Raw genomic sequence first — 21,818 nt, 5'->3', positions numbered from 1 at the left:
CCGGACTATGTGTTTACTTATTGAGCTAATAACATGAGAAGACAACATGTACAAGTGTCTTTATTTTCATTGATGTACCGTAGTTAGTTACACATTACACTTGGTTAACTGCCAACCCAATACCGGGGTATTTATAGAATAAAATAAAATAAAATAAACCTCCAACATTGAGATGTGGTTATTGAAGCTCTCCTACTATAATATTTATGGGCAAATGTGGATCAGTGTAGATGCATTAATGTACTCATCGATCGCCATCTTCCCTACTTCAGTCCTCTTCTGGGTCCTCTGTCTACTGTGACTTGCTGACTCACAATGGGGTTTATATTTGAGTCAGGAGTTGTTATTACAGTGTAATTCTATGAAACATCTTTCTGACTCTCCATAGGCTTACATTATGCCACTTCCGGCTCACACATAGAGTGATGAGTGTGATCTGGATAGTTTCAGACACGTGACTCAGAAGAGGACCAGAGGGGCACTGGAAAATGGAGAAGACTGTGATCCATGCATGTATTAATAAATATATACTACATATAAATTCCCACAGTTTTAGCCTATAAAGATGTTATTGGAGTGTTTTTTCAACATGTCAAGTCCCAAAGGTCAATAGAGGGAATCTACTACGCTCATTTAGACTAGGTACATGTGGAGACACGGGGGTCAGTGGGTGCGCTCATCCGCTGTCCCGGCCGCCTTTAGAAAGACTGTATGGACCAGGGCTCATCCCAACTGAGCACCCAAACTCCTTACCGATAGGCATAACACAACTCAGACAACATAGAGTGCGGGAACCACAATAATTAGACTTTATTGGATACCCAACAGTCAAAGGCATATAACACAAAACCATGCAAATCACACAATGTAACAGGCAACAGAGTTTCACCCTTCCACTGGCTCACCAGGGATTAGAATATTTGTGCCTTCGAAGCTTCCAGGGCCACACACCCCAAACCAGCAGAACCCTGCTTTTGGCAGTCACCCACCGGGAACAAGATAGTGACAAGTGTAGGAAGCTTCATGAGAACAGCAAAGTCCGTAGCCAGGTAACCGAACCGTCCCAATCTAAGTTTCTTCCAGCCGAATCCTAGAATCCTAGGTGGTACTCCTGCATAATGTAATCCAGTTTCTGATTCCCTAACCGGCGTCGAAGTGCCTAGGCTGAGTAAAGGACTTCCAACCGGGACAGAAACCTAGATTGACGCCATGTAGCAAAAGAACACGGTGGTGACTCACGCAGTCCCTTTTTATATCTCCCGGGCACTCTTCCGAGGGTATTGTGGTCTTACCGGATTGGTGGAATAAGGCTGTGCTCTTACTGGGTGGCATTCCAATCCGCATAGTTAATTCTCCTGTATAATTCTCCTCTGAGTGAGGTAGACAGAGAGGCTGAGGAAATTTACATTAAATGAGCAATACCACAACCTCAGACAATGAAACAATGACTTAACAAACATGAGTTACCAAAGAAAAGGGACCCATGTCTGGCCAAATTAAGAACATTAACCCCTGACAAACATGTAAAAGGGCTGTGTCTTCAGAGTACACACTGCATCTATGCTTACCATTGGGTGCAGACAGGAGGTATACACTCGACAGTGGCCACAATCAGGATAGTCATCTGTCCAACATAGGGACATATGTTTCTTTGCAGTGGCACAGTCTGCTGGTTTTTTATATAGGGTAAAACAAACAGTTTGCAGTTGCAAATCTGCCAGAACGGAGACCAAAAACACACTTTTGGCTTGTGTCTGGTTAATGGTGGCTTATGGGAACATCGGAAAAATATCCCAGCCATAACTGGAGGCTAGGTGCACAGATGTAGTGTACTATTCTATACCCATTCCTTCCAGCTGTATAGACTTATTCACTAACTTCTATTTTTAGGGCATTTCATAGAACATATGTTGGGCAATTCTGATTTATGCCCTCAGTGTCAGTAACATTCTGTTACCTTGAGAGATGTGTTTTTTTTTGCTTTTACACCGGCATGATGACTCATTTGTATCATTGATAGTGGCACATATCATTTTCTTGTTTAGTAGTTGCCAAATGTCACTCTCAGAAACTGTCCCTCCAGGCCCATTCTTGTACAACGCGTCACAGCTATGGTGTTTGCAGAGGTTGCTAATGACAGAACCCAGCACCCAAGGGTCCCACTGCTTCATAAGAGAGCAGCCACATTGGAAGTGCCATTTCAGGGCAATTAAGAGCTTATTTTATAAATGATTGCATTGTATGTGTTTATTACACAATGATATATTAGATATAAATCACAAAACAACAGGACAGTGACTAGTGACAACTGCATTGGCTAAATGGGAAATTAGTGGTTGGATGTTAGATACTAGTATACAAAAAAGGGGCTTACTCATTGACCCCCTCACCCCCGGGTAGTTTTCTATTTTTGTTTTTTCTTTCCCTTCTTCCAAGAGCCATAACTTTTTTATTTTTGCGGCAGCTTTTCTATTTTTCGGGACGAGTTATACTTTTAAACAACACCATTCATTCAGCCCCATCTTGTACTGGAAAACGGGAAAAACAAAAAACATTCCAAGTGCGGTGAAATTGCAAAAAAAAGTGCAATTGTAAAATATATATTTTTTTCATTTACTGTGTTCATTATTTTGAAAAACTGACCCGGCAATATGACTCCCCAGGTCAGTCCGGGCTCATAGATACCAAACTTGTATAGTTTTACTTTTATCTAAGTGGGGACAAAAAATTCTGAAGTTTGTAAACAAAAAAGAATTGCACTTTTGTCGCCATTTTTCTAGACCCATAATGTTCTCATTTTTCATGTTACGGGGCTCACTGATGGTTTATTTTTGCATCTTGAGCTGATATTTTTAATTATACCATTTTTGTCCGATGAGACGTTTTGATCGCCTGTTATTACATTTTAATGCAATGTTGCGTCGATCAAAAAAACCCGTAATTTTGACATTTGGAATTTTTTTCTTGCCACGCTGTGTTCCAATCAGATAAATTGAGTTTCTATTTTGATAATTCGGGCATTTCTGAACTCTGTGAAACCAAATGTGTATTTTTTTTTTTATTTTATTTTCAATGCGGCAAAGGGGATGATTTGAACTTTTATTTATTTACCGGTATTTATTTTTAATATTTTTTAAAACTTTTTTTTTTTTCATTTCCTTAAACGTTTTTTAATTGATTTTACTAGTCTCCCTAGGGAACTTTATGGTTACACTGTCTGATCGCTTCTGCTGAGCAGAGCGATGCTTCACTATCCATTAGGAGATTATCATTAGAAGAGTAGTAAACCTGCTGCTATATGGTAATGAATATTCACGTGCTCTGTATTACACTACACCCCCAATTGGAAGCTTTCTGCCTATGCAGAGTGTACTCTGAAAGTTGCCAGTCAGTGGTAGGGGCGGGGTTATATAGAGCTCAAAGATCTAGGAAATCAGCAGATAAAATAGTGATTTTATCAAAAATGCAGCAAGCAGCCCAGTAAGTGACAAATTACATCATGCTGCTCTCAGATGGAGTAGCGAAAACTCGGTGACAGATTCCCCTTGAAGGGTCTGGGCGCACTGGGAAAATGTCGTTCTTAAGTAAAATACGCACTTGCGGCAAAAAACGCACCCAAAATCCACATTCAATTTTACCGTGATTTGTTGCAGTTTTGGTGTGGTTTTGGTGCAGTTTTTGTGTGTTTTTGGTGCGGTTTTGGTGTGGTTTTGGTGCAGTTTTGGTGTGTTTTTTCCCACAGGTTGGTCCCTGCAGTTTTTAACCATTATTTAATGGCAAAACCGCAGGTAACTGAGGAAAAGAAGTGACATGCTAAATTTTGTGGCAGAAAAACACACCAAACAAGCATGCATTTGCATTTTATGGTGCGTTTTTTGGTGCATTTTTGTGCCATATTTTTTTTAGTGTATTAAATGAGTGAAAGGGCTAAAAAATGCAGGAAAAAAACACAAAAAATTGACATGATGTTTCTTTTTTCTGCACCCAAAACTGCAGGGAAAAAAAGAAGCAACGTGCGCACAGCCTTTCTGAATTGTCGTACCGTAGGTTTTGCTGGGGAAGGAGAGACAAGCAATATTGGGCAACAACCTGCATAAAAAAAAGCTGCAAAAACACAATAAAAGTGCAGCGTGAGCCTTAACTGCAATGTTTTCTGTATTTCATTAGGATTATAAACATTTTTGATCTGTTCACCTCTGTATATAATTGCAATGGAAATAAAGCCACAGTAAGGTAATACAGTCCTGTACCGGACCTACAGGGCCCTAAAAATGTGGTAACGTCTACTTTAACTTTAAAGTCTGCAGCATGAGCCATCTGCTAACATTAATATGTACATTAAAAAGTTGTGCCCATTAAATCTTTGCAGAATGTTCTGAGCTCCTAGCTGTTCCAGACATGTTTTATCAGCTCCTATATTTTATAATCCTGAAAGGCTCGCAGGCAGGGCAAGGACAGAGCCCCGCTCGCTGCTGGTTTATTTTCATAACTGAAATGTGTTGCAATGTGGGTTTGTTGCAATACCTCCTGGTGGTATACTCAACGGAAAAATAGGTGGGGACATCGCTGTATAGATCACCGCTGAGGCTGCACATTGCCTCATCTGTTCAGCTCCGATCATGTCTCCTGAAGGGCATTAATAAATTAGAGGCAATGCAGGGAAGGGTTTCTACACAGTACATGTTCTGCATTGGAATGGAAGGAATCACAATCTATAAAGTTGGAGGTCGATCCAGGTATCTACAAAAAAGAGATTTAAATGGTTAAAATGAAAGATTGCGAGCAATGAATCTCAGATTTAATCTTGTGCAATAATTATTATATTATCAGATTGTTATTTAGCAGAAATATACCAGTTTAAAGTACTGTTAAGGGCTCTTTACACACAGCGACGTCGCTGGTGAAAGCACCCGCCCCCGTCGGTTGTGCATCATGGGCAAATCGCTGCCCGTGGCGCACAACATCGCTAGGACCCGTCACACGTACTTACCTGCCTAGCGACGTCGCTGTGGCCGGCGAAACGCCTCCTTTCTAAGGGGGGGGTTTGTTCGGTGACACAGCGGCGTCACTAAGCGGCCGCCCAATAGAAGCGGAGGGGCGGAGATGAGCGGCCGGAATATCCCGCCCACCTAGTTCCTTCCTCATTGCCGGTGGCCGCAGGTACGATGTTGTTCCTTGTTCCTGGGGTGTCACACGTAGCTATGTGTGCTGCCGCAGGAACGACGAACAACCTGCGTCCTGCAACAGCAATGATATTTGAGATTAGAACGACGTGTCAACGATCAACGATTAGGTGAGTAATTTTGATCGTTAGCGGTCGTTCGTACGTTTCACATGCAACGACATCGGGGGCGGGTACACTCGATAGCGATATTGGTACCGATATCGCAGCGTGTAATGTACCCTTAACAGGGTGTAATATACCCAATGTTAGGATTCGGGGCTGGTTGCCATTTTGAGCAGTCATCATTTGACCACAGACAAGCTTCTCATCCATTTCTCCCGATAGAACAATGAGATGGAGGATGAGCAGCCGGTTGACAATTGACTCCAAGCACTGATAAGGAGAGACAAATCTTAAAGAAGTTATCCAATCCTTTTACGTTGATGGCCTATCATTCGGATAGGTCATCAATATCTGATCGGCTGGGGTCCAACACCCTGCACCACTGCTGATCAGCTGTTCTCGGTGCTGGCGGTAGCAGCAGGCAGCTGGAAATACTCAGTTCCAAAGCTGCTCCGTGTTCTGATAATGTCCGCGGCTGGGTACTGCACATCCGCCTTATAATGGTTTAAATGGGAGTCAGATATGCAGTACCTGGTGGCGGCCACTATCAGCTCATGTGGCAGCTCCGGAACTGAGCATCTCCATCTGCCTGCTGCCACCAGCAGCACCAAGAACAGCTGATCGGTGAGGGTGCAGGGTGTCGGATTCCAGACGATCAGACATTGATGACCTATCCTAGGGATAATCCATTAATGTAAAAGTACTGAACAACCCCTTTAACACTAGAAGTCCCAGGAATTTCGAGCTCCATAGGGTTCCAATGGTAGAAATGTTGAATGACCCCTCTCTGAGACTTCTAGTGTTAAAAGATAAAATTCAGTCTGCCTTCAGCCATCACTAGGGGGAGCTGTTCAAAGATCAATTTATACTGCTTCAATCAAACTCTATAATATTGTGAAAAGAAAAAAGTGGTATTTGAAAACAAGAAATGGGTATAAAGTCCTTCAGAGAAGTTCAGTAAGATTCCTTAAAGGGAATCTGTCACAGTGTTTGCTCCCCCATCTAAGAGTAGCATAATGTAGAGACAGAGACCCTTATTCTAGCGATGTGTCACTTACTGGGCTGTTTGCTGTCATTTTGATAAAATCAATGTTTTCTCTGCTGCAGATCTAGCAGTTATACAGAACTCATCAATATGCTGGACTACCTGCAGCATGCCAAGTAGTCCTCTAATGATAATCTCCTGCTGATTAAACTTTGGTTTTATCAAAACTACACTAAGCAGCCCAGTAAGTGACACATCGCTGCAATCAAGATCTCTGCCTCTGTGGTATACTGCTCTCAGATTAGGTGACAAAAACACAGTGACAGATTCCTGTTAAAGGGTTGTTCAAACGTTGTATCTTCAGCAGCACACCACATCTTTGCCTCCTCTTTGCCAGAGGCAGTGCGCTCCTCAAGATAGTCAGATTGTACCAGAGGTATGATTATCCCACTGTTCTGAACAGTAAACTCTTCAATGCTGCAGGAAGGACTCTAAAGCTGGCCAGATCATGCTCTCCATTGATCCGGTCAGCTGCATGCTTGTGCATTAGATATATATATATATATATATATATATATATATTTATAAATATATATATATATATATATATATATATATATATATATATATATATATATCTATATATATATATATATATCTAGGTGTTCCCTTTATTTTTTTGAGCAATATATATATATATATATATATATATATATATATATATATATATATATATATATATATATATATATATATATATATATATATGAAAATAAAGCTTGTGAGCACTGCACATACTTGACCGAATAACATTAAAAATCCCTCCATTCAATTTTCACCATTATTGAGACAAATTATCAATATTTAATAGAATATTAATTTTTCTTCATGATTTCTTGGACATACAGTTCATAGGCACCTGAATGAAGGAATATGCCTCAGAAATAATAAGTCGCCTGTGAGCCTTTATTCTAGAACAAATAGACGTTTATGGATGGATAGGCCAAGAAACCCTAGGCTAACATATTACCCCTTAGAAATCGAGGAGCATCCTCCTCACACCTCACTGGCATTTTCCCTGCGAAGAGAATAAATATTTAAATTCTAAATTCACTTTATTGACAACGGTCACTGAGCAATAACCTTTAATTTTTAGCAAATAAATGCATTTGATTGCTTTGAAGCATCAATTTCTTTTGCAAACTTATAGATGACCTTCACAGCATCCAAAATAAATGGCAAAAATAAAAGGAATGCGATGGTGCAGCGTGGAGAGCCGCTGAGGCGTAGTGCAATGGAGAACTTGTCCTCTGATTTAATTTCATTTCAGATTAAAGAGCAGATTAGTTAATGAAGAATCTCTTCTGCAAGACAGTTCCAAATCTAGCATGAGGTTAAGCAAAATTAGCTTTCTTCATCTGGGCAGATATTCCAGAATATAATATTATAGGTGAATATTATCAGATATAAATCTGAGCCATTTTAACACCAACCTAAATAAGAATCATGTTATGGGAGTGAAAAAATCATAATTGACAAGTAATACAATTTTGGGTAACAAGGAACTCCATACCCCAACATAGATACCACCACTAAGGAAAAAATCCTATACCATTGAGTGGTCCTCTATTATACCAAATGAGTAAATAAGTTATCTACCAAGGTTATAGAAGAAGAATAAGACCGCACCAATGCTGATGTCGTTTACCGGAGATTCTTTATTCCATACACAAAGTTAAAAGGTGTGTAGTAGTCAGCGGGTGGAGGAGACCTGGATGCGGCCCCTCACTGCGGACAGTGTGTATGGAATAAAGAATCTCCGGTAAACGACATCAGCATTGGTGCGGTCTTATTCTTCTTCTATATGGATGATTGGAACTGACTGTTTCTATTTGGACCTGCACGCTGATCCGGTTTATTTCGAGGACGACTGGTGCTGTATTCCCTTCCCCTCCAGTGAACCCAGGTGTAACAAGCATAGACGGGTGGTGCAGGACTGAGCTCTTTTTTGGATCTACCAAGGTTATGTACAGGTGATATAGGATTCCATGAGGCAACCATAAAATGTCTTTAGTTTGCCCGGAAATAGAAGGCCCAGTTTTTACAGTCTTTCAATAGGTGGTGAGGAACCTACAACATTAGCAGACAAAGTTGAGGGCACTTGACCCCAGGATAGGTAGAGATTGAGGAAATCAGGAGCCATGTTCTTTGTTGCAGGTAGTATTCCCTCCAAGCTATGTATGCTGAAAACAAAGCTTTCTGCTTATATGGTACAGTATTCCTAGCCGGTTAGTGGTATAGGGATATTAAACAATTTATCCCCCATGCTAGAATACCCGGGAGAGTCCCAAAAGAAGCGAATATCTTATTGACTCTAAAGGGTGCTTTACACGCTGCGACATCGCTAGCGATCTCGTTAGCGATCTAACATGCCAGATCGCACATACGATTTGCCGAGATCGCACATGTGACCGGCGCTTCAAATAATGACCTATGTGCGATCTCGGTAAATCTTATCTGCGATCTGGCGTGTTACATCGCTAACGAGATTGCTAGAGATGTCGCAGCGTGTAAAGCGCCCTTTAGAAGATCTTTTGAGCTCTCACCTCTCCCATTTCTTGCACTTCCCTCTGCTGTCTGTAAATTGGGGGATATCTGATACAGTTCGGCCTGGCCTGGTATGTGTAATGCACTGGTTTGGTGGTCTGGCCTGTATACCCTAAATGGCTGACTATTATCAATAGCAGGTTTAATCTGTGGTCTGCATGTTTTCATCATGAGGTGTGCTGAAGGGTACTTATATGTTTTTGTGATTTACCTACTGTAGGTTTGGGTCACATTCTACATTGAAGGATGGATAGAAAAATATTTACTTGGGGCTCTCTGTGCCACTGTTTGTTTTAATCTTTGGAAATATCTCTGATGTATAGTTACATAGTTACTTAGGTTGAAAAAAGACCTAGGTCCATCTAGTTCACCCTTCCTCCACTAGTTCTACATTTGGTCTCTAAGTCATTTATAACCAACAATGTTGTGTGTACTGAGGAAATCATCCAGCCCTTTTTTAAAAGCTGTTATAGTATCTGCCATTACTACCTCTTGTGGTAGGGTATTCCACAGTCTGACTGCTCTAACTGTAAAGAACCCTTTCCTATTTAGCTGTCAGAATCGCTTTTCTTCCACTCGCAGTGAGTGACCCCTGGTCCTTAGTATTGTCTTTGGAAGAAATAAGTCATGTGCCAGTCCTTTATATTGACCACACATGTATTTATACTTTTAAATGAGATCTCCTCTGAGACGTCTTTTTTCTAAGCTAAACATATCTAACTTTTTCAGCCTCTCATCATATAGGAGGCCTTCCATTCCTTGTGGTAGTCTAGTTAGCCATCTTTGAATTGATTCTATTTCCTTAATATCCTTTTTAAAATGTGGAGCCCAAAACTGATGCCCATATTCCAGATGTGGCCTTACAAGTGATTTATAGAGGGGTAACAATATGTTGGGATCACGGGATCTAATCTTTTTATACACCCTAAAATCTTGTTTGCTTTTGCAGCTGCTGCCTGACATTGAGTGCTGCTGCTCAGCTTACTTGTAATAAGAATACCCAAGTCCATTACCTGTTCTGTAGTCCCGGGTTTTCTTCCATTTAATGTATACGCAGTTATAGGATTACTCCGTCCTAGGTGCATTATTTTACATTTATCAACATTAAATCTCATTTGCCAAGTATCTGCCCATTCTGACATCTTATCCAGATTATTTTGTAAGATTGTACTATCAAGGTCAGTTTTTAATATCCTACATAGTTTGGTGTCATCAAAATTTGGCAAGTATATCTTAAAAAGAACCATAGGCTAACTAATATTAATACAGAATTTGTTAATGCACCACCATCTTCTCTATGTACGTTAGTGATTGGGAACTCTATTGTTAGGATGACCTATGTAGAGATGAGCAGATCGATAGGAGTGGGGGATCAAGTTTGGGTTGAATGCCCAACATTTTGAGATTCAATTTGCTGTCCGCCAATAAAAAAAACTTTGCCCAGCGCCATTTTCTGCAGTGCTAAAGCATCAGAGAACCGGAAAAATGTCATTTTGCGTGGCCACGCAGCCTCCCCATAATGTCCTGCAGTTATGATATGGTATGGATTATCATACCTTTTACAGTGGTGGCCAGTATCTGGGCCATCACAGATCAGCCCTTTTCAGTGGAGACCCGTTAGTATGCCAGAGTCATTTTCCATCCCCACAGTCACTCAGTAAAGCCTGCTTTACACGTTACGATTAAGCAAACGATATCGTATGCGATTGTACCCACCCCCATCGTATGTGTGGCACGTTCAATTTGTTGAACGTGTTGCACAAACGATTATCTGCTGTCAAACGTACTTACCCTTCCATACAACCTCGATGTGGCGGCGAACGTCCACTTCCTGGAGTGGGAGGGACGTCCGGCGTCACAGCGACGTCACGCGGCAGCCGGCCAATAGAAGCGGAGGGGCGGAGATGAGCGGGACGTAAACATCCCGCCCACCTCCTGTCTTCCTCATTGCCGGCGGGAGCCGCGGGACGCAGGTAAGATCTGTTCATCGTTCCTGGGGTGTCACACACTGCGATGAACAACCTCACGTTCAATTTTTAGGAATTGAACGACGTGGGATGAACGTTTTAACGTTCAATCGCAATCGCATGTAGCTGTCACACGTTACAATATAACTTACGATGCCGGATGTGCGTCACTTACGACGTGACGCCGCCGACACATCGTAAGATATATTGTAGCATGTAAAGCCCACTTAAGTCTCTTGTATAGAGTGTAAGCTCTTATGGTCACCGAGACCTCTCTCTCCTCTCCTTCATTATTATGGAAAAAATTCAGAAAAGGTGGCAAATGTGAATTTCAGAAGATCCACTCATCTCTAACATTTAGTAATGTAAGCCTTAAATATTCAGATACAAGAATAGTTTGAAAAATATCCTGAATTAAAACCTTTTTTTACCTTTTTTGAAAGATGTTCTATTTTTAACATAAGCATCAGTATTTAGGCTTCAAGTTCTGCTTATCACCTTTGCCCAATAATTTGCTTTATAAAATCTAGCAATATTGTAACTTAATCTAAATTTTTCTTTTAATTTTCTAAAGCTTTTTCTCTAATTTGTCATTCTGGGGCCTGGTCTGAGGTCAGCAGGATTAGGGCGTCTGGTCTGGGGTGTCCATTTAGTTTCAGTTCTGGCTTACAGTCTTTAGTTACAGTATGCTGGGGTCTATGTTTACTATGGTGTCTGGTCTGGCGTCTGTATTTAGTCTGGGGTCTAACATTGGATTTGATTTTATTCTGGGGTCTGTGTTGTCTGATTTGAGTATGTTTTCATTTTGGGATCTTCAGTCTGCATTTATTTATTGGGTATCATTTGAGGCCTGAATGTATTTGGGGGTCTGTGGTCAGTATTTGGGGTCTGTAGTCAGTATTTGGGGTCTGTGGTCCAGGTACTTAGTCTGAAGTTTAATTATTCAGGATTCTGTATTTGTTTTGTCTGTATTTGTTTTGGAGATTGTACATATTTTATCTAGGCGCTTAAATTTTTGTGGTCTGTATTCTGGGATTTAAGACTTAAAGGGAATATATCACAACTTTTTTATAAATTAGTTATTAGTAATCATAATAACAGATATTTATATAGAAGTGTATGACGATATCTGCAATAAAATATATTTTTTATTGCATGTAACATGGTCCGTGTAAAAACCGTGATGCACAGACTGATCCAGGTCTATAGACCCAAACCTGAAAGCCTCATTAATGTCTATGAGGCTGTCATGTTCATGTCAGGAGATCCACTGCCAGTCAGTGCATTACGATTGCCTGAATGAGGCCTATTGCTGCCTATGCATAGCACAGCTCAATGGATAACTTTGCCACGTGCTATTCTCTCTTCACATTCAACTTCAAAGTACAGAGTGCAGTAGCCAATGACAAAGTCATCCTGTCTGGTGTGCTCTGCAGAGGCAGTCCATACACCGATAAAAACAGAGCTCAATCAGTGCATTATGGTTGCCTGAATGAGGCCTACTGCTGCCTATGCAAAGTGCAGCACAATGGATAACTTTGTCACGGGCCATTTCTCTCTTCACGTTCAACTTCAATGTACAGAGTGCAGTAGTCATCCTGTCTGCTGTGCTCTGCAGAGGCAGTAGATACACCGATAAAACAGAGCTCCATCAGCGTGCAGAGCGCAGCAACTGTGATGATTTGACTGCTGCACTTTCCATAGTTAGTAAAAATATGTCTTCTTTCTCCCCCAACAAAAATAAAGAAATGTAAAAGGTAGACACATTTGGTATTGCCACATCTATAAAGATCTTCCAGCAAGGAGGACAGGGCAGAATGCCTGGCATTAGTAGTACAATGGGAACTTCAATACCTTTTCTCTCAGCTGGTTGAAGTCAAGTGAAGTCAAAGAGGAGATTCAAGTCCATTAACTGAACTAAAAAAAGTAGAAAAAAAAAATAATCACTGGCCCTCCCTGGCCCCCTTCCCCCAATAAAAAGAAATTGAAAACAATTAATATAATTTGTATTGCAGCATCTGTAAAAGCGTGATCTATAAAAATTAAACCCTACAGTGATTGCCATAAACAGAAAAAAATTGAAATGACAGAAATATACTATTAATATATATTATTATATTAAATGTGTTTTTTTGTTTATCCCACCTCCCTTAAAAATGAAATAAAAAACAATCAAAATATTATATGTAGCCCAAAAATTGTATTAATGAAAATGTAAGCTCACCGAGCAAAAAGCACAAGCAAACCCTCAGACATTTTAATTAATGAGAAAATAAAAATGTTTCCTGTCTCAGAAAAAGGAGCTACAAACTGTATATGTATGGCGCTCGTCAGGAGCCGGTGTGTGTGGGGGGGCTATAGAGATAAGCCCTCACCATTTCAAGCAGAAGATGGCCATATTATCCAGCCATCATCTGCCTCTAACAGCAGTGAGTGAAGCCAAGCTCCTCCTGTCACTTGTAACCTGTTAAATGCCACAGACGATCTCTCGCATCGGCAATTACAGCATGACGGTGTACATTTCTAAGCGCCCATCACCCATCCCTTGTGACATGATGGCAGGTTGCCAATGTGTTGAGATGGCAGTTGGGGTTCTAAGAGATTGTGAATTTCACTATATACTGCAATACATATTTTATGCCATTACAAAATCTATGTAGATTTTTTTTTAAAATTAAAAAATGATTAATTTAAAATTGTTGATACATTCCCTTTAATTCAGTTTTGGGTCAGAGATAGGGATCTGTAATTTGAGCTATGATGAAGTCGCTACGTGTGAATGCATTATGTTAGCAGTATACGGGTGGAAGAGAACATAGACTATGTAACAAGTGGAAATTATATATTTCACATAAAAAATACTGTTATTTTTGTTTTCATAAATCAACACTACAAGGGAAGATGAAAAAGTATGTAATATACATTATCTTAGTAGAGCTGCTGCTCATAAAAGTCTATGGAGGAGGTCCCCGGAGAGAGAAAGAAACCGAAATAAGAGAGTATATAAAATTAATGTACACACAGAACTAATGTATACAAATATAGTTTTATTGAAAAAATTATGTAAAATTAATTAAAAATTGATCTATTGGGGAGCCAAGAGGACTGGACTTTAGGAAACACTTTCATCACTGGAGCCTATGACTGACCATGGATGTCCAATAAATGTCATCCTTCAAAGGCTTCTAACACAGAAAAGAGTAAAAAAAGATATATACATTAACTTACACTTGACCGCAGTATTGTAGAGGCTGCCATCCCTATTAACTACCCACATCCATTTCCACCTCCCAACGGCCCTTTTTATAGACTTCCCCCAAATAAATAGATGTACTACCATTTTTAGATTAAATTGGACAAATTGGCCTTTATTATAACAAAAATAACAGATAAATAACTTGAGGTAAGGAGGTTCTTGGAGCTCCAAAAGCAGGCGGAAACAAATCTAATAACTGACCAGCATTACCCCCAGCTGCGACCACAGGTTCAGTGACCTTCCATAGCCGGAAAACCATTTCCACACCACCTACTTCCAGGGACCCCAAAATCCACCATGCAATTACCAAAATTCAAAACCAACAGGGCACTACCATCTACTCCATGTACAACACTTACCACAATTTTGTTGACACCAACTCCAAGAACCCCCTCCCCACTGAGTGCAAACTTGACAAATCAACCCATCAACTTGACAAACCAACCCACCATCTTTCAAATTTAAAAGGGTGGGTGGAAGGGACCTTTAAATGTAATACCTATGTGCCAATTAGCAGGCCACCACCCCTTCCCCACTCTATGTAGCCTCGCACTTTTTCCAGCCACCCCCCTTATTTCTCTCCTTAAACTTTTAAACCCAAATAACTCGGATTTCTCTTAACTATTTTTTACCCTTGACTAGCCCTCCAAGGTGTCACTACACCCATGTCTCAACTGGGACTACGTTTTCCCCTTTTTTTAAGCATGGGATCTTATAGGTGATGGACAGTCGATGAATGGCCAACTCATGGCATCCATCACATGATGCGTTTTTTTCCTCATGTTTGCTTAACGTCTTGTACCATCCATTTTACAGTATGTCGGTTTAGAGATAAGTGAAGGAAAGATCCATCTGTAAGCCGCATGTTACAAATACATTTCCTACTTATCCTATACATGTAAACCTCACAAGTTCTGTACAGCATTGAGATGATTCCAATGTACAGCAGCCCGCAGATATAAGACATTAGGATGTAGGGTCTAGATGACCCTTGTCTGGAAGCTTTTATCAGGGGAACCACTAATCAGAAGGTTAGATTTTTCCAATTCTATTGTTTCCCCCAAGATAAGAGGCGTCTGTGTCTGGCAGCTGCTTATCTATCCTCCATTCACACAATTAATATGTACATTAAACCTACATGTTCATGTCCAAGTACCCAAACATGGAGTAAGGGAATCTAGATAAAGCGGTAAAGTGGAACAAATAGAGGAGAGTGGAGCAAAAGAAATGATTTAGTTTCTGCAAAATTGTGCTACATAATCTAGAGCAGATTTTTACACGATGATCGACATCTATATAACATTTAAATCAAAATAATCGGTCAGACACGAATATCCAATAGTCAACACCGATTGCCAATCTCATAATAATCTTCTGAAATGTACAGTGCTACAAGAAATGGTATAAATGCTGCTATTTATGTTCAGAATTATAACGAATCACCAAGTGGGATGACTATATATATATTTCTTAATTAAATATTAATGACAAATTTTAATTAGTTGTCGAAAGTCCATTTTCTTGCTTTTCTGTTACGTTTATTTACATTCTATTTTGTATTATGAGTCTATGTCTTTTTTATACAAAAAATTATCATTTTTATTGCAATATGTTCCAATGGTGAGTTTCATTGCAGCCGACCATATTTCTATAATATTGTACTTCATATGCAATGCAAGTACCGATCACTTGCGATTTGTTTGCAGCAGTGGTACCTAAAACTCTCAAAAAATAAAATCAACATGTGTCATTAGGAAATCGTTTCCATTAATGGATAAGGGCCAGTACCATTGGGAGTCCCCTAACCTGTTTACCTGCTGCGATATGTTAATTTTCACACAATACTTAAATGAAGGTGATTTTGCGTGGGCACAAAAACTGCTCTCATGAGTGGGAATAGGAGTGATGTCATTCATTGCCATGTATCTGATCCGGTAGTGAAGATAGAAGACGCCTCTCATCTCTGTAATATAAAGTTTCCTGTAAGGTCTGGGCTAGACTCGGATTTTTTTACTACTACTGATTGATTTTAACTGGGTGGACTGCAGCTGAAACTTAAGAGGGTTGTCCACTACTAGAACAACCCCTTTTGACTCCACATGTTTACCCCAGGTAAAATAATAAAATCTATACTCCTCTCCCATGCCAGCGGCTCCAGCGGTGCCTGGGTTTATGTTCCCGAGGCTCGTGTGGGGCTGTGACATCAAGCGAGCCCCGCATCCAATCAGCGCGGGCTTCTATCTCCCTGCCTTCGGACCAAACAAGTTAATCAACAGGAAGTGAGCGCTGCAGCTGCGTTTACTTCCTGTTGATTGCTCAGGAGGGGTTGTCCTAATAGGGGACAATCCCTTTAGTAGATAAAGTCACTCAGGAGCACCTCAAAAAGTCCTAATGTAGCCCAGGCTTATGTCTATATTGAAACCTATCGGCGGGCATTTTGTAGCCTGTTTAAACATATGAACAGCTTGTACGATGTGAATAAAATAATCAATAATAAGTAGTTGTGTGCACATAGGCCATCATTGTTCTCGGTAGCACATTCTTCTGGTAGTGCTGCTGAGAATGATGGTTTTTGAGCAAGCATTAAAGATAATTTTCCCTGACAAACGAGCGTTTTGCGAATTTTTTGTTTATCATTAGAATATATAGCACGATTCCTAGAAATGCTTGTTTCTCAATAATGGTGCAGTGTAAATTTCAGCGTGCCTCACGACACCTCACAATGACCCTAAGTACAGAGTGTTTTTTTTTATTTTACACCTCTATGACATTTATCCTCCATACCCAACATGTGCGTACACTAATCATATGCCTGACCTCTGTGGATACGTGGTCTGCGGAAAGATATAGAAGTAGTGTGGATATATTGTATGTTTTCAAAGAATGGATGTATTTTACACATCTGGGTGTCATTAACTAAAATCCCTGGCTTTAGCATACAGCATGTCAGATGTGACTGCCTCAGCTTAGTGAATTACTAATTGCAGGGTATCAATGGTGCTGCACAGCGGGGGTCCTGAACACTGCAAAGCCCCTGATTATGACTGAGTGGTGGCATGGGTTCTTTCAGTAAAGTGCGAATTTAGAAAGGTAAGGGCACATCAGTTTTCAGGACGGCCATTACTGTCCTAGTCATGTGCATCACATCCAATCTACTAGAATGAATTTGCATTATTTTCCAGTAAGCACCTATAATCTCTGATATCACCGAAAAGATGGCGGGGGGGGGGGAGGTTATATTTTATCAATTCTTAAGGCTAGTCTACAGTGTATACAATGGATTATTATTAAATATGTATGGAAACTTAACTGTATCTTTTGATATTTTCTATACATAAAAATTATTTCCTTATCTGCTAATTAATAAATTATGTTCTAACAAATGTAAAGTAATTTACCAATTGTGAATATTGAGTAGAGGATGGAAACGTTTCTTAGTCTTAATAACTATACTTTATAGTAGAATACCTTTGTAATCAAGTTTATTAGTCAGATCAGACAGAGGCTACATAGAAAGTCTGTCCATGTCAAGGACGTGTCACATCTCTGCATTACAAACACTGTCCCTTGATTGCTCGCCATGTAATGCTTGATTTTTCCTGTGGTGGCGCTGTGATGTTGAACTGTTCTACATACAGTCTCTAAGCTGTTGGCGACAGAAGAATGATCAAGAAGAGTAGCTGCATATTTTCTAATAGAGACACAAGTGATTCTTACTATCTGTGGATTATTTGCATTTTACCTCTGGCAGCTTGCAATTAGTATTATTATTATTTATTATTATTATAGCACCAGTTATGCCAGGGCCCTTTACATGTGAAAAAAGGGGTATATATAATAAAAACAAGTATAATAATCATGGACAATACAAGACACAGACTGGTACAGGAGGAAAGAGGACCCTGCCCGCAAGAGCTCATAGTCTACAGGGGATAGGTAAGCATACAGTAGGTGAGGATAGAGCTGGTCGTGCTGTGGTATAGTGGAATGAGCCAGATCGGTGAGGGTACATTAGGTGAGGGTAGAGCTGATCGTGCAGCGGTATAGAGGACTAAGGGGGATGACTAAGGGTAGAGCTGGTCATGCCGCAGTATAGTGGACTGAAGGGGATCGGTGAGGATACAGTAGGTAAGGGTAGTGCTGGTCTTGCAGTGATATAGTGGACTGAGGGTTATGGGTGAGGGTACAGTAGGTGATGGTAGAGCTGGTCGTTCAGCAGTGTAATGGATTAAGGAAGATCAGTGAGGATAAAGTAGGTGGGGGTAGAGCTGGTTGTGCAGTGATATAGTGGACTGAGGATTATGGGTGAGGGTACAGTAGATGATGGTAGAGCTGGTCGTGCAGTGGTATGGTGGACTGATGGGAATCGGTGATGATACAGTAGCTGGGGGTAGAGCTGGTCGTGCACCAGTAAAGTGGACTGAGGGGGATCGGTGAAGATACAGTAGGTGAGGGTAGATATCTCCATCTTGGCACAGAGATGGTCACAGAGGTCACTGGTGTGGAGATGAGTGGAGAAGGACCTGGGATGATGTCACCATCACATGACGTGATGAGCAGAGCTTGTGTACAGAAACTGGGAAAGGAAGTGAAACAGACCATCTCTTCATGTGGTTAGTGCTCTCTGAAGCTGGGGAATGCTGGGAGACAGTTGTAGTACTAGTCGGTATATACCCTAACTTTTACATAGCCTGGACATGCTGGGAATTGTATTTCTCCTTATACCTCCTCCCTCCTTATAATGTAATTTCAGGCTGTAATATTCTCTAGTATCATAATGGCAGCCTGGGCATTGTGGGACCTGTTGTTCTCATATTACCTCGTATATTTGGTTTATTATTGCACACTAAAAAATACTCTGTAGTGCCGAGCACTTCGGTCTTCTCTACTAGAGAGCCGCTGCCGGCATCATCTGTATGAGGCCCCCACACATATTAGACTGCTCTCCGAACCTGGCGATGTCGTGAGTTCGCCTGACATTAATCTCGTGTGTATGGGGCCTGAACTTCGCCCATTACAGCGTGCGAGAAGTTGTACAAATATGGAAATACTGCCGTTCTTCAGCGAAGTCTTATTTCCTCTTCTCCTCTTCGGTCTGTCTCATCAAATTGAAAAAAAAAAAGTGTCATCAACCAGGGCGGATCCTGCCACGTGATTATACAGTACTTTTGGCAAGATATCACCATTTTGTCATGAAGCAATAGAAAATGCTAAAAGTAAGATGCCATTTTACAGACAGAAGCCCGAGGTGTTCGGATAATGGTTTGCATATGAAGGGGCCAGCTTCGGCATGTTATAGGCTGATCCAGCTACTTCTTGGCAGGGGAACAACATGCTACAGTTTATTGTATTTCGGGAATCAAATAAACTATTTACGATTTAGCAGCGGCGGTCCCTGGAGGAGAAGAGGGGCACTCCATAGATAGTTTCTACTTCTCATGGTATGAAGGTTTTCTTTTTTTTTGTAATGTGGCGGTATAGAGAGCTTTTGTTCGTAGCCTTGCCAGTTTGTGGTATATTGACTGTCTGCTTGGTGAACAGCACAGCTTTCCAGTCCAGGCTGCAGCTCTGTGTGCATAGGCAGAAGTGCGTATAGTTTAGAAGGAAGTGAATGTGATAGGTCGGAAGAATGTACCATTTCTCAACACCCCTCCTTTCCTTTCCTACTCGTGTGCTAGATGTAGCAGAGCGAACGCAAGCTGCACACAAGGCAGAGCTGCGCAGGAGCGAGGACTCAGCCTGGAAGTCATCTGCAGTTCTTTGCTTTCCCATCTAGTGATTTTCCAAGCGCTTCAGCTTCTCTTTTCGCCCCCCACTCTTTCGTTTTGTAAAAGGGGGGTTTGTTTTCTTAGTTCGGCGCACTAACTGCATGCTGCACGTTGGGCAGATTCGAGACCTCCATGCGAAAGCGTCCTTTACATCGGAGGGATATTTTCTCTGCTTATTGCATAGTAATGAGCTTCTGACAGGCGCGACCTTTCATAAGACAGCCCACATTATTGGCTTTCTGCCCGGAATATTGCTGCAACATTATCTGTGATTGGTTATCTTCCTATCATGCATTGCTTCACAAGGGAAACTGCCCCCTTTTTTAATAAATCTACGATGGCTGGCTGCAATCTGCTCCTCTGTAAGTATTCTGCATGGGGAGAAACAGGCGAGCTTAGACTCCACGCTGCAGCCACATGGGATAGGGGATGAAAGAGGGCAGGAGAAAGTAAAGTGCTGCTCCGTCATAATGCTAACATGTTTGTTTTTTCTACAGGTTGGTACTAAGAAGTGCCTTTCCTGACGTCTGCTGCTTGGACCCGCTTATAGAGCAGTTCTGCTTTTTGCCTTGCTTGCTGCCAGCTACACTGCAACGAGAGCCCAGCCACCCTTCTCATCTAGACAATCCCTTAACGCTGTCCTTAATCAAGCCAATTCCTTAGTGTTATACATTGGTCCGTAGTAACTAAAAACAATATCTGCTTCTGTAAGACGAAATCAAGGACAGACAGAGACAGGGGCTAGCGATAGAGGAAACCCCTATTATTATCCTACAGTGCTGCGTCTATGCCAAGCTAATCAATACCAATCACACTGCAGAACCCAACACAATTGCCAGTTCAGCCGTGCCGAGATCTCAGAAAACTTTGGAAAATTTGTGCTGCCACGTTTTCACACGTTTTGGGCTGAATATCGGAACTCCAAATGGGTAACTGAGAGCACAGAGAAGTTCCAGGCCTTGTACTCGGCACCGAATGGTTTTCACATTACAGATCAGATCATTTTTATTATTTATCATCTTGTTGGTGAAGAGCGAGAGCGGGACAGCTGTATGCAGATCCAGACAGCACACATTTACCATTTAGAAACCACAAAAAAGAAGGACGACCCCGGAGTTTGGCTTTATTTCTTTACATCTGAGAAGTCGTTTTCTTTCTTCTAAACTACCTGTAAGTTTTAAGTATGGCTGTTAGTGTGGCACCGATTCGGGACACAAAGTGGCTAACATTGGAAGTGTGCCGGGAGTTCCAGAGAGGGACTTGCTCACGGCCAGACACAGAATGTAAATTTGCACACCCATCAAAGAGCTGCCAAGTCGAGAATGGACGAGTAATCGCCTGCTTTGATTCATTGAAAGTGAGTAAATATTCCATTCTATTTTCAGGATAAACTCATACTTATTATATTGCTTCTTGTATTATCTGAAAAAATAACAATGCATATTTAATCATTTAGGACATTGTACTGTGGCAAATGACATAATCCATTGTGCTACGTCTGACACAAAAGCCATGTGCACTACATCTATATACTGCATTAAAAGGAACCTGTCACTTACCCATCTACGGGGCGGTCTGGCCCAGTGGGCGTTTCTAGTCTTGACCCGGCGCCTGCTCTCTGCTTGTGATTGCCATTCTGCTTCTTTCTTCTTGTGGATGACGCATCCTACATCATTCAGACAGTATCCTCCACTGTCCTCCTGCGCATGCACACTGGTCTATGCCCTGCTGCGAGCAGAGCAAGGTACTGTAATGTGCAGGTGCGGGGAACGGTCAAAAACTGCCCGCGCATGCGCACTACAATACCTTGCTCTGCCCTCGGCAGGACAGAGAGAAGTACGCATGCATGAGAGCGCTTTTTTTCATCATCCACACAAAGCAGGGAAAGAGATCAGTGATAGCTAGCAGAGAGGAGGTGCCAGATCAAGTTCAGCAACGCCCATTGGAC

The 21,818-nt window shown here is 41.2% G+C and overlaps 1 protein-coding gene across 12 annotated transcripts in view; it reads left to right on the top strand.

The window, feature by feature from the left end:
* Positions 1-21,818, top strand: part of MBNL1 (muscleblind like splicing regulator 1) — a 286,937-nt gene that overhangs the window by 33,554 nt on the left and 231,565 nt on the right. For 10 of the 12 annotated variants that reach the window (XM_075340727.1, XM_075340731.1, XM_075340728.1 and 7 more), the window contains exon 2: positions 20,368-21,227. In XM_075340727.1, coding sequence (XP_075196842.1) covers positions 21,054-21,227 — 174 coding nt within the window. In that variant the 5' untranslated portion in view covers positions 20,368-21,053. Of the gene's footprint in view, positions 1-19,360; positions 19,544-19,791; positions 20,233-20,367; positions 21,228-21,818 lie in introns of those variants that run through there. The other 2 variants (XM_075340726.1, XM_075340725.1) reach the window with 2 other exon arrangements.

This window comes from Anomaloglossus baeobatrachus, chromosome 3, assembly GCF_048569485.1.
Source record: "Anomaloglossus baeobatrachus isolate aAnoBae1 chromosome 3, aAnoBae1.hap1, whole genome shotgun sequence".
Lineage (NCBI taxonomy): Eukaryota > Metazoa > Chordata > Amphibia > Anura > Aromobatidae > Anomaloglossus > Anomaloglossus baeobatrachus.
Note: the sequence above shows the minus strand (reverse complement) of the source record. Positions and strands in the feature narration are given on the sequence as shown.